This window comes from Chrysochloris asiatica, unplaced genomic scaffold (assembly GCF_000296735.1).
Source record: "Chrysochloris asiatica unplaced genomic scaffold, ChrAsi1.0 scaffold00126, whole genome shotgun sequence".
Classification (NCBI taxonomy): Eukaryota; Metazoa; Chordata; class Mammalia; order Afrosoricida; family Chrysochloridae; genus Chrysochloris; species Chrysochloris asiatica.
The window spans coordinates 8265140-8278391 of NW_006408644.1; the positions used below are offsets into that span (position 1 = coordinate 8265140).

A 13252-nucleotide genomic window follows, 5' to 3' on the forward strand; every position below is an offset into this window, starting at 1 on the left:
GGACTGGTAGAACAAATTGCCTTCGTATTAGAAGGGTAACTTTTCCAGGGTAGGTGGTGGTAACTGTGAGACTAAACCCTTTTGGGTCCATCCTTGTTCAGAAACTGATTAGATCTAATGAGATCTTTACCTCTGCCACACCGTTTTTTTAAATAAAAGTTGCTGAGATCATGTTATTTTCTATACTTCTGGGGATTTGAACTTGTGATTTCATGGAAATTTATAGTTCCTAGAATAAGGCTTAGACTCCTGGTGTGACGTTATAGGATTAACACTGAACTGTGAACTGCAGGGTTGGCAGTTCAAACCCACCAGCTGCTTCTTGGAAACCCTAAACAGGATTGCTATGAGTCAAAACTGACTCGACAGCACTCAATAACAACAACAATAGAATGAGGCTTAACAACAGCAACAACAACAAGAATAAGGTTGGGGGGCATGGTGGCTCACGCGACTGTGAGCCACAGGTCAGTGGTTAAAGCCCACCAGCCATTCTGCAGGAAAGGATGAAGCTTTCTGTTCCCGCAAAAGTTTTAAATCCTCGGAAACCTTGTACCGGGTCGCTACAAGTTGAAACTGACTCTATGGCACTTAACAACAACGACAGAATAAGGCTGCAGTCCTGGTGTGGCACTGAAAGATAAGCACTGAACTTCTAACTGCAAGGTTGACACTTCAAACTCACTAGCTGCTCCTTGGAAACCCTGTGCAGTGTCACTATGAGTCAGAATCAACTCAACAGCACTTAACAGCACCAACAGAATAGGCTATTAAGCCATTGAGTACTTAGCTACTGCTGTGTATATGAGGTTGAGCAGGTTATGAATGCCCTATTGTTGTTAATTACCATTGAGTTGGTTCTGACTCATAGTGACCCTGTCTTTATAGGGTTTCCAAGGAGCGTCTGTGAGTTTGAACCTCCAACCTTGTGTTCAAACTGACCTTGTGATCTAGTTCTTATCCTACATCACCACACCAAGACTCCATGAATGCCTTGCCCTCTCCCAATGATATTTGGATGCTGAGAAAGTAGGGGGTGGGGATCACTATGGCACAGTGGATTCTTTTTCATACCACCTCTCATTTCTTCAAGGTATCGGAGTCTGAAACAATTTAATGTGGACATCTGCCAGACCTGCTTTTTGACAGGCAGGGCCAGCAAAGGCAACAAGTTGCACTACCCCATCATGGAATATTACACCCCGGTAAGAAACCTCTGGGATGAGTGGGAAGGGGAGATGCTAGGCTCTTGATCTACTTGGCCAAGCATTGTTGTTGTTAGGTGCCATCCAGTCAGTGACAACTCATAACGACTCTATGCCCAGCAGAACAAAACACTGCCCAGTCTTGTGACAACCTCACAATCATTACTACATTTGAGCCCACTGCTGTTGCCCCTGTGCCAATCCATCTCGTTGAGGGTCTTTCTCTTTTTCTCTGACCTTCCATTTTACCAAACATGATATCCTTCTCCAGGGACTGGTCCTTCCTGACAGTATGTCTGAAGTATGAGAGACGACGTCTGGACATCCTGGCTTCCAGGAAGCATTCTGGCTGTACTTTTTCCACCACCAATATATTTGTTCTTTTGGCTGTCCATGGCACTTTTAATATTCTCCTCCAACACCATAGCTCAAATGCATCAATTCTTTGATGGTCTTCCTTATTCACTGTCCAAATTTCACATGCATATGAAGTTATTGAAAATACCATGGCCTGGGTCAGTCCTCAAACTGACATCTTTGCTCTTCAACACTTTAAAGACATCTTGTGCAGCAGATTTGCCTAATGCAAAACATCATCTGATTTATTGACTGCTGCTTCCATGAATGTTGATGATTAATCCGAGCAAAATGAAGTATTTGGCCAAGCACTGATTAACTGTCTTTTGCTCTCCTTTGGGGAGCATTTTCCAAACAGTTTTGTTGCTTTATCACCTTGGGGGATCCAGGCCTCTGTTTAGTCTCCTAGCAATATTTCTTTACTACTGGGACCACAGCTGTTTTCAGCAACCCAGGTCATCTCATTCACTAAAAAGGTGCTCACAATTTAACTGCAGGGAAAAGTCTCAGGAAAAATTAAAGAGAATAAGGTGGTGCCAAGTGGCTAAACTTCTGTTGCTCTCAAGTTTTTTCTGACCAGTTTTCTATTTTTCTCTTGTACTGGGTTATTGTTGTTACTAAGTGCCGTCGAGTCAGTTCCAACTCATACTGACACTGTACAGGGTTTCTGAGAAGCAGCTGGTGGGTTTGAACTACAGACCCTGTGTTTCACAGTCCAGTGCTTCTTTATTTGCTACTTTGTACCTGTTCCTTGGCCATTGTTTCTACCCTTTCTAGTCAATACCAAAATTTGTTCTCAAATTACGTTCTCAGTCCTTGGGGAGGGGAAATAAAGGTTTGCTCTTTACCTGGGCCCCCAGTTCCACTTGGTTTTCATTGGAAATTGCCCCTAATAATAACCTAAGTCTGGATTGGTCAGCACCTTTGAACTCTAATCATAGATTGTCTCCTTTGCCGTATTCAAGACCCACAATTCCATGCTTAGCTTTCTGAGCGGACTCTGCTCTCTACACTTCTTTATCCCTTTCTGCCCCACATATTCCCTTAAAACCTGAAAACATTTCCAACATCTTTAAACTTGTTTTCCCAAATCCATCTTTCCAAATTAACCTCTTTTCTCCAAATTCTGTTGGCACAAAAACATGTGTGATTCAGTGGAAGCAAGGAATTAAGAAATATGTTTTTACTGCAAAAGAATCAAGTTATATTGAGGTGTTTAAAGTATAAAACTAATGGAGTCCTGGTGTGGCACTGTACGATAAGTACCAGACTACAAGTTCAGTGGTTCAAACCAAGCAAGCTACTCCTTGAAAACCCTATAGGATCACTTTGAGTTGGAACCAACTCTGTGGCACTTAGCAACAACAATAGATTATAAAACTAAAGTCTCCTTTCTCCTCATTCTGGTTTCCACCCCTCCACCCCATCTTCCCAGAGACAACCAGTGTGCACAGTTTGGCATGTATCCTTCTAGGCCCATTTCTCGGAACAGGGTATGGTAGCTTTGAACCAGTGGATTACCAGTCACATTCCCTATTCCAGGGGAGCCCCCACACCTTCCCACCATACTTGGGGACACTATTCCGGTGAATCCCTATGCTCTGTCTCCTTCCAGACCACATCCAGCGAGAACATGAGGGATTTTGCCACAACTTTAAAGAACAAATTTCGCTCAAAACATTATTTCAGCAAACACCCTCAGCGAGGTTATCTGCCAGTGCAATCAGTACTGGAGGCTGACTACAGTGAGACGTGAGTACTGGTGGTCGAGTAGGAGCTGCAGGCAGCTTCACTGAGCTTGGGTATGTATTTGAAGGGGATGAGTCTTGAATGGACTCGGGAAATGTTCCAGGACAGGTTTGACTATCAATCAGGCAGTTCAGCTCAGGTCTGACCAGAAATCTGGCCTAAGAGTCTGGAGTCCAGTCTCTGTATACCATTCCTGTCAGCTTTTGCCCATATCCTTAATTTGGGGGGTAAGGAAACAGACTGTCAAGCTGCTCTGTTTTTGCTCCTTTGAGTCTTTCTTGATTTCCTCTAGGCCGACTTCTTCCCCGATGTTACCACACGCTGATACACACTCCCGAATTGAGCATTTTGCCAGCAGGTACCACCAGATTGGCGGGGAATGGGAAGAGGGGTGATTGTAGGAAGTCTAAGGGGGAGGAGTTTTCACTGGGGGCAAGGAGAATAGAGGCAAGGCTAATGAGATGCGTGTGCAAGACTAAGGGGGCATGTAGCAGCCAGTGAGGCCCAACACTTAAGGATGATGCTATTGTGGGATTAGAGCCTAGAGTTGAAGGCAGGTCTCACACCATCTTTTCCCTCCTGTCTTGTTCTTTCTTCCCAGGCTTGCTGAGATGGAAAGTCAAAATTGCTCCTTCTTTAATGACAGCCTGTCTCCAGATGACAGCATGTGAGTTTCCATAGTTGCTCATTTTCCAGGAATAGCTCTCCTTGGAGTCCTTCTGCCACTGTTTGGGAAGCATATATAGCCTCAGGTGGTGGGGGAGAGTGTGATAGTTAGGGTCTTTGGCTCCCTAAGGAAGGATGGTTTCTTTCTGGGAAAGAAGCAAGAGAAGCAATTTGCCCTCCATCAACTGAGTTGAGGTATGATTGATGCGTTATCTTGCTACCATCACATCAACCCAGGTCCCTTCCTATTGCAAGACTCCATTATTCTATGCCTAACTCTGAACAAAGAAGAATATACCATCATCTGAAGTTGCAGAAATTAGCTATTATCTCATGCTCAAAATTTCAAAACCACATCTAGTGCCTTGACAACCCAGGAAAGGCATTCTAGGACTTGACTAAAGTGGCCAGAGACACTTCATGACACTGTGGCCAACAGAAAGAACCATTCATATATAGGGAGAGTCCTGTTCTGCTCAGAGATCCAAAGAAATACTGGCTACTTGGGTCAATCTGGCCCTGACTGGAACTCAGACCAGCGGTGATCCCTATCAGAGGGTAGGCAAGAAAAGAGGAGGAGAGTGGAGGAGGAGAGTGGGAGAACAGCACAGAAATGGAAGTGATTAGTTCAATGTTTCTCAAAGAGTTGTAGTAAATAGAACACAGAAGCCCCAGCATCCCAAAAGAACTCTCTCCCAGTACCTCTGTCCTGGCCTGTTTGACCACTTTCTTCCCTCTTAAGCCTTAATATATGGTCTTTCCATTGCTATGTGACTTTGAGATGAGTCCTCCACCATGCATCTTCTGGGACTTTCCTGAACTGGCAACTGAGAACTCATAACCTAATCTGTTTCTCTGTTTAGTGCCTGACCACCTTCTTTCCTTTCCCCACACACATGCAGAGATGAGGACCAGTACCTACTACGGCACTCCAGCCCCATCACAGACCGGGAGCCAGCCTTTGGACAGCAGGCCCCAGGCGGCATGGCCACAGAAAGCAAGGGGGAGCTAGAGAAAATCCTGGCTCATTTAGAAGATGAGAACCGGTGGGTGTAGTGATGGCACAGACTTGTGTGGGTTCTAGAGTCAAGACTACTCAAATTTAAAACCTGACACTTCCACATAACTAGCTGTGTGACCTCAAAACAGTCACTTACATTCTGTGATCCTTTATTTCCTCATCTGTAAAGTGGGGATGATCATAACAGTATTTACCTCCTGGGTTCACTTATGAAAATCGCATGAGATCAGGCGTACGATGTGCTAGCTTTATAGTAAGGGTTCAATAAATGCTAACTATTATAATAATTGAAGTCCCTGGGTCATGCAGATGGTTAACATACTCAACTACTAACTGAAAGGTGGGAGTTCAGGCAGAGTGTCTCAGAAGAAAGGTCTGGCAATCTACTTTTTAAAAAATCAGCTATCGAAAACCCTATGAAACCTCTAGACAACATAGTTTTACTCTAACATACATGGGGTTGCCATGAGTTGGAGTCAACTCTATGACAACCTGTTTTTATTATTATAATTACTGAGATCCTTTTAATTCAACTAAAATGTATCCAAATACTCACTAGATGCAAGCCACTACAGAGAATACAGAAAAGAGTATGACATGTCCATGCTCTCAAAGAACTTCCAGAATTGGGAATGTAAAAAAGATACTTATCACTTAGCGAAACTAATGAAGGAAGAGGAGGATAACACTACATAGGGCGCTTGAAGACTGGAAGAAAAAAGGTTAGGAAGCTCACAGGGATGGCGTTAATCTCCATAAAGTAGGGTTTGTAGCATGGGTGTGAGGAGAGTCCAAGCTTTTTTAAAGCGTTCGTGGACAGATGCAATTAAAAGATAACAGAATTTTTCCATGAACTATTTGAAGCCCCCTTGTATGCAGTAGAATCCATAGTGTGCACACAAATTACTTGGGGAGCTTATTAAAATGCAGATTCTAACTCATAAGTCTGGGGCGGGGGTCTGAGTTTCTGAGCTTATAACCAGCTCCCAGGTGATTCTGATGCCACTGGCCCACACACCAAACTTGGAATAACATGGTACCTGGAGTCAGGAATGAAGTTCAGGGTCAGTCTGTGAACTGTTTGTTAGTGATCCAGAACAAGATAAATACAAAAATAAAGCGTGAACTTTTAGAATCTTTTAGAGCAATTCTACATTGCCATGATAGGCATAATTAGTGGACTCATTGAATAAGGTTTAAGCAAGTTTGAATGTTGATGTCATATGTGATGCAAGCTGTGTATTAATTATGTGTACTGGGTTGGGGGAGTCCTTGTTTTTCACTACAGAAAGTTTGAAAAGCCCTGCATTACAGCAGCAGTAAGTAGGCCCTGGAGAATAATAGGGCAGAAAGTGATTGTGTTCTGTTGCAAAACAACATCATGACCTCAAAAGTAGGTCACCTCTTGCTTGTATTATGTCTTCCCTTGCATTCCAAAAATCTAAAAATGGAGTTTGTGAGTCAGTGCTCCTAATACATCATTTATTTGCAGACTGTTTCTGCCCAATTCTAAGGTCAGGATTAATCCCCAAAGTAGCACATCAATGCATGAGACATTTATATGTGAAATGTCACCACTCTCTGCTCTGAGGTCTAAGGATGGCAGAGTGAATGAAGTACATGTATGTACTAGACAGAAAGTGAACTTGGCCACTGAAGCAAAGACATCGCTAGGAGTAAAGGTAGAAATGGGAGAGTCAAGAGATTGCTCACATTAGTCCTCGTTTCAGGCTTGTCCCGACTAAGCCCTTCACCTTGCCCAGGTATGAAGAGACATCTAGGACCTGTTAAAGCCATATGTCTTGGCTTCTCTGTCTTTGGCAGGATTCTCCAGGGAGAACTGAGGCGCCTCAAGTGGCAGCATGAGGAGGCTGCTGAGGCACCCACCCTGACGGAGAGCTCTGCCGACACAGCTCATGACCACCGCAATGAGGAGCTTCTGGCCGAGGCCAGGATCCTTCGACAACACAAGAGCCGCCTGGAGACACGCATGCAGATCCTTGAAGACCACAACAAGCAACTGGAATCCCAGTTGCAGCGCTTAAGGGAGCTACTCCTGCAGGTGTGGTTGAAGGCAGGGGAAGAACCAAGCATGAGGTGGGGAGTGGAAAGACGAGGAGGGGAGGTTGCAAAGAGGAAAAAAGAAAGTTCCTTGGCACTGATTATTTTGTGACTCCCTAATAGACCTTAAGGAGCTCTGGTAGTGTAGTGGTTATGAATTGGGCTGCGAACCGCAAGGTCAATAGTTCGAAACTACCAGCTGTTCCATGGGAGAAAGGTGAGGGTTTCTGCTCCCTTAAAGATTTATAGCCTCAGAAACCTTGTACAGGGTCACTATGAGTTGGTTCCAACTCCACGGCACATAACCACCACCAAAGAGGACCTTGGGAAGGGTGAGGAGAAGGAAGGGGTTGGTATGGTCACATAGTTCGGCCAATTGCACTTTGTCGTCTACGCTACCTTCATGTGTGACTTTCAATCCACCTGTGGGGCTAGAGGCAGAACTTCTGAGGAATCATTTCTCCACAACCCATTTGAATCCTATATTGAAAGAACAAACTACAAGAAACATCCAAAATAGATTGATTTTGCTAGTATGGTGTTTGTTAGAAAGAAGCTGGTTTGGCCATGCTAAGCAAGACAAGAAATTTTACTCTAAAGGCATCTCGTGTTACTTTTTGCCTCTTTCCTCTTTGACAGGTAATGTGTATAATGTAGACAGGGATTCAGGCAGCCCTGAGTTTGATTCTGGTTCTGACTCTTAATGTTTGTGGAATGTTGACCAAGTTATTTAACCTCACTAAACTCCAGTTCTTCCCTCATCTATAAAATAGGGATAATAATAGTACTTCTTGTTGTTGTTAAGTCCTGTTAAGTCGGTCCTGACTCACAGCAATTCTGTATAGGGTTTCTGAAGAGTGATTTGAACTGCCTACCTTGTGGTTAGTAGTCCATGGCTTATCCTACAGTGCCACACCAGAATTGTGACAAGGACAAAAAGAGAGAATGCATTTAAAGTATTTAGCATAATGCCTGAAATATAGTCATCTTTGTTGTAGCACTTTAGGATAAGCACTGAAAGGTCAGCAGTTCAAACCCATCAGCTGCTCCTCAGAAACTCTATACAGGGTTGCTTTGAATAGGATCCAACTCAGTGGCATTTAACAGCAATAATAACATTGTCATCTTTGGAGTCCCTGGGTGGTTACAAATGATGAGTGTGCTTGGCTGCTAAACAAAAGATCGGTGGTTTGAGTCTGCCCAGAGATGCCTTGAAAGAAAGACCTGGCAGTCCACTTCCCCAAAATCATCCACTGAAAACTCTATGGAGCACAGTTCTACTCTGACATACATGGGGTTGGAACTGACTTGACAGCAGCTCTTGTATTACAGATAACACCACCACTTCCCTTCCCCTGATCCCCCAAGGAATATATATGAACTCCTGTAGGTTTCTAAAACATGCAGTTAGGCCTTAAACTGAGAAGCAGGTGTACAACTCTACATGTCCAGAGAGAATTTGGTTTTAAATAGCTTAATTGTGACTGGAATGACATTAAGGGACCTTTAGATGCATGCCACCCTTTTAAGAACTGAAAGTCTCTGACACGAGTTGTTGAGGGAATAGAATAAGTTTCTAAAAGGGAATGCCATTGTTTGGGGCACTAACAAACAGTTCTTAAAGTCAAAGGGATAGTTAAGGTCCCTTCTAACCCCCAAAATCGGTCAGAAATGACATCATAAAGTATGTCAATGTATGTAAAGCCACTTAAGAAACACTTTACCTCTTGATAGCCATCCACTGAATCAGATGGCAACGGCTCTGCAGGCTCGTCCTTAGCTTCCTCTCCACAGCAGTCAGAAGGCAGTCACCCTCAGGAGGAAGAACAGACTACCCCAGACACAGAGGCTGCAGGTAAGCACCCTTGGCTCCTCCTATTCCCTTCTTCTGTCGCTTTGTCCTGCCCCCAATTTTTTGCCCATGATTCTGCTAGGGCAGAGACTGATTTCTCCTCATGGTTTCCACATTAGGGTCAGGATTTGATTGGTTTATTTATTGATCCATTCACTTGTTTATCCTATTGTTGTTGTTAGAAACCCTTGAGTCAGTGCCAACTCAGAGACCCTATTTATAACAGAAGAAAACACTTCCCGGGCCTGCGTCATCCTCACAATCATTGCAATATTTGAGATAATCATTGCAGCTACCGTCTCATTCCATCTCATGGGGGATCTGCCTCTTTTTCATTGTCCCTCTACTTTACCAAGCATGGTGTTCTTCTCCAGGAACTGGTCCCTCCTGATGACATGGCCAATGTCTTACCATCCTAGCTTCTAAAGAGCATCTGGCTGTACTTCTTCCAGGACAGATTTGTTAATTTTTCTGGCAGTCTATGGTATATGAAATATTCTTTGCCAAAATCATAATTCAAAGACATCAATTCTTCTTCTGTCTTCCTTATTTATTGTCTAGCTTTCACATACATATGAGGTAATCAAATATACCATGACTTGGGTCAGGTGCACATTAGTCTTCAAGCAAACTTTAACAAAGTTTTTTGCAGCAGCTTTGCCCAATATTATATGCCATTTGATTTCTTGACTGCTGCTACAAAAGACATTGCTTGTGACTCCAAGTAAAATGAAATCTTTTACATCTTCAATATTTTCTGCATTTATCATGATGTTGGTTTTCAGTCCAGTTGTGAGAAGTTTTGTTTTCTAAATGTTGAGATGTATTCCATACTGAAGGTTGTGGTCTTTGATCTTCATCAGAAAGTGCTTTAAATACTATTCACTTTTAACAAGCAAAGTTGTGTCATCTGCATATCACAGGTTGTTAATGAGTCATCTTCCAATCCTGATGCCATGCTCTTCTTCATATTGTCCAAGCTCACAGATTATTTGCTCAATTACTGATAGAATAAGCAAGGTGAAAGGATACAACCTTGATGCACATCTTTCCTGATTTTAAGTTCAGTATCCCTTGTTCGTTCAAATGACTGCCTCTTGATTTATGTACAGGTTCTGCATGGAGACAATTAGGTATTCCCATTCTTTGCAATGTTATACATAATTTATTATGCTCCCTGCAGTCGGATGTCTTTGCATAGTCAATAAAACACAGGTAAACATCTTTCTGGTATTCTCTGTTTTTAGTCAAGATCCATCCGATATCAGCAGTGAGATCCCTCATTCCACATACTCCATGTAATCTGGCTTGAATTTTTTTTTCAGCAAAAATGTACTTGCATATGATAATTACCACAACCTGTTGGATCACCTTTTTTTGGAATGGGCACCTATAAGAACCTCTTTCAGTGGATTAGCCAGGTAGTCCTTTCAGCTTCAGTTCAAGGTCATATTTTGTATCTTGTGTTGTTGTTGTTGTTAAGTGCTGTCAAGTCAGTTCTGACCCATAGCGATCCTATATAGGGTTTCTGAGAAGCAGCTGGTGAGCTTGAACCGCCAACGTTGCCATTCAAACGACTTTGCAGTCTGGCACATTACTAACTTACAGCGCCACACCAGTACTCCTGGATCTTGTGTAGTTGTTTTAATTTTCTTCAGCCTCAGTTTGATCTTGTGTATGAACAATTGATGGTCTGTTCCACAGTTTGCCCCTGGCCTTGTTTGGGCTTGATGTATTGTAATGAGCTTTTCCATCATCTCTTTTCACAGATGCAATCAATTTGATTCCTGTGTATTCCATCTGGTGAGGTCCATGTTGTTTAAAACTTAAGAAATTCTATCATTTCTATCACCAAGGCCATATTTTCCAACTACTGATCCCTCCTTTGTTTCCTACTTTCACATTCCTAATTATCAATGCATCTTTGATCAATTTCAGACTGAAGAAGTTGGTAAAAATCTCCAATTTCTTCATCTTTAGCATTAGTGGTTGCTACATAAATATGAATAACACTCATACTATCTGGTCTTCCTTATAGACTTTTGACTATTATCCAATCACTGACATCATTGTACTTCAGGATACATCTTGAAATATTATTTTTGACCATGAATATGCCATTCTTCATCAGCTTGTCAGTCCTGGCATAGTAGACCATATGATTGTCCAATTCAGAATTGCCCAAAGCAGTCCATTTCAGTTCACTAATGCCTAGGTATCTACCTTCATTTTTGACAGCTTCCAATTTTCCTAGATTCTTACTTCATACATTCCACATTCCAATTATTAATGGATGTCTGCAGCTTTTACTTCTCATTTGGAGTCATGTCACATCAGCAAATAAAGGTCCTAAAAGCTTTACTCTGTATACTTGTTGTTGTTATTATGTGCCGTGGAGTCGGGTCCGACTCATAGCGACTCTGTACAGGGTTTCCGAGGCTGTAAATCTTTACAGGAGCAGAAAGCCTCATCTTTCTCCCGTGGAACAGCTGGTAGTTTCGAACTGCTGACCTTGTGGTTCAGAGCCAGATTCGTAACCACTACGCTACCAGAGCTCCTTACTCTGTATACTTAGGAATATATTAATGTTGACTCTAATTTGAAGAGACAATTCTTCCCCAGTTAGGTTTTGAGTACCTTCGAACCTGAGGTGCACATATTCTGGCACTATATCAGAATATGTTCCATTGCTATTTAGAAGGTTTTCACTGGGCAATATTTTTTAGAAGTAGATCACCAGGTCCTTCTTTGTAGGGTCTTAGTCTAGAAGCTCCAGTGAAATCTGTCTGCCATAAATGACCTTGCTGGTATTTGAAATATCAGTGACAGAGCTTCCAACACTGCAGCAACACACAAACCACCACAGTATGACAAACGAACATATGAGTGGTAATTGTTTATCCTACAAATGTTTATTTAACAGACATTGTGTTGGGAAGGCACAAATGCTGTGATTTTGCCCTTCTTCTGGCAGCATTCTACCTGGACCCCTTGGTGTGATAAAAGGACCTCTAGTTCTCTTTTCTAGGAATTCTGGTGTGGCGCTGTGGGTTAATGCACTAGACTGCAAAGTCATTTGAACTGCAATGTCACTGGTTCAAGCTCACCAACCACTGCTCAGAAATCCTATCCAGGGTTAGCATGGGTCAGAACCAACTCGATGGCACTTAACAACAACAACAATAGTTTTCTTCTCTAATCTCTTTTCTTTTTCAACTCAGATGACGTGGGGTCAAAGAGCAAAGATGTCAGCTTGTGCTTGGAAGACATCATGGAGAAGCTTCGCCATGCCTTTCCCAGTGTGCGAAGTTCTGATGTGACTGCCAACACCCTACTGGCCTCTTGATAGACCCAGATCCCCATTCCATAATCCTTGCCTCTCTTCTGGTTCTGGTCAAAGCCTTCCCTTGGTCTTTACCCAATCTTTCAATTTCTAATAGCTCCACCTTCCTCAACCAGAGTTATATGGGCTCCAGGCAGCAGCAAGGATTTGGAGATATGTGAGGTGGGCTAATCCTCAAGTTTGAGACTTGTCTCTTAAGTATACTTCTGTTGTAGCCCAGACAAATGGCACTTGAAGGCCATTCAGATGGGGAGCAAAAAAAGTTATCTTGCAAAGTTAAGCAGTGCTCATTGTCCCCTTTCTCTTCTCCATGGAATTGTGGAGATAGAGATGCCTAATGACCCCAGGGTTTCAGAATAATGAACCCACAGAGGTTAGCCCTACTTTATGGAATCCTGATATGGCTAAAGCACTGGACCACAGGTCAGTTTGAATCACAAAGTCGGTGGTTCAAACTCACCAGCCACTCCCTGGAAACCCTATAAAGGGTCACTGTGAGTCAGAACCTATGATATGTCACTTAATAACAACAGCAACAATGGCCCAATCAGCTTGGAGGGGGTGCGGCAAAAGAATATCCCCGAGATGCTCTTCTAAGTGCCCCTGAAAATGTCTGGGGCAGTGTGTGTCATATTACTTCAGCTCCAGGGCATATCTCTAGCCATCCTGATGCTACCCAGATCTTGCTTCCTCTTCTAATATCTTCAGTTCTTTTTGCCTTATAGACTGAAAGACCTTCCTTAAGGGATTAAATAGTGCATTCCATTTCCACTTCACATTTGGAAACATTAAAGAAATGCTTATGGGCTTAGGTTTTTCCCCTGGATCCTTACTCTTCCCTCCCCCACAACTAACAGACCAGCTAGAGTTATTCTGGTGACTCAGCTGAAGTCACTTTCTTAGATCTAAGAGAGGGCTAGTAAGTTGCTCGGGGGGAGTCTTGTTTTTCTTATGTGAGGAATGGGAAGCCACCCTCTAGCCTGGAGGAGTATGACTAT

At 42.9% G+C, this 13252-nt stretch overlaps 1 protein-coding gene across 2 annotated transcripts in view; it reads left to right on the forward strand.

Moving 5' to 3' along the window:
• The window catches only part of DRP2 (dystrophin related protein 2), a 70795-nt gene extending 58451 nt beyond the window's left edge, over nucleotides 1-12344 (forward strand). The window contains exons 15-22 of one of the 2 annotated variants that reach the window (XM_006869098.1): nucleotides 1094-1205; nucleotides 3178-3314; nucleotides 3604-3669; nucleotides 3913-3978; nucleotides 4880-5023; nucleotides 6823-7060; nucleotides 8794-8914; nucleotides 12133-12344. In XM_006869098.1, the coding sequence (XP_006869160.1) occupies nucleotides 1094-1205; nucleotides 3178-3314; nucleotides 3604-3669; nucleotides 3913-3978; nucleotides 4880-5023; nucleotides 6823-7060; nucleotides 8794-8914; nucleotides 12133-12257 (1009 nt within the window). In that variant the 3' untranslated portion in view covers nucleotides 12258-12344. The remainder of the gene's footprint in view (nucleotides 1-1093; nucleotides 1206-3177; nucleotides 3315-3603; nucleotides 3670-3912; nucleotides 3979-4879; nucleotides 5024-6822; nucleotides 7061-8793; nucleotides 8915-12132) is intronic. The other variant, XM_006869097.1, reaches the window with a different exon arrangement.
• Nucleotides 12345-13252: the final 908 nt, after the last annotated feature.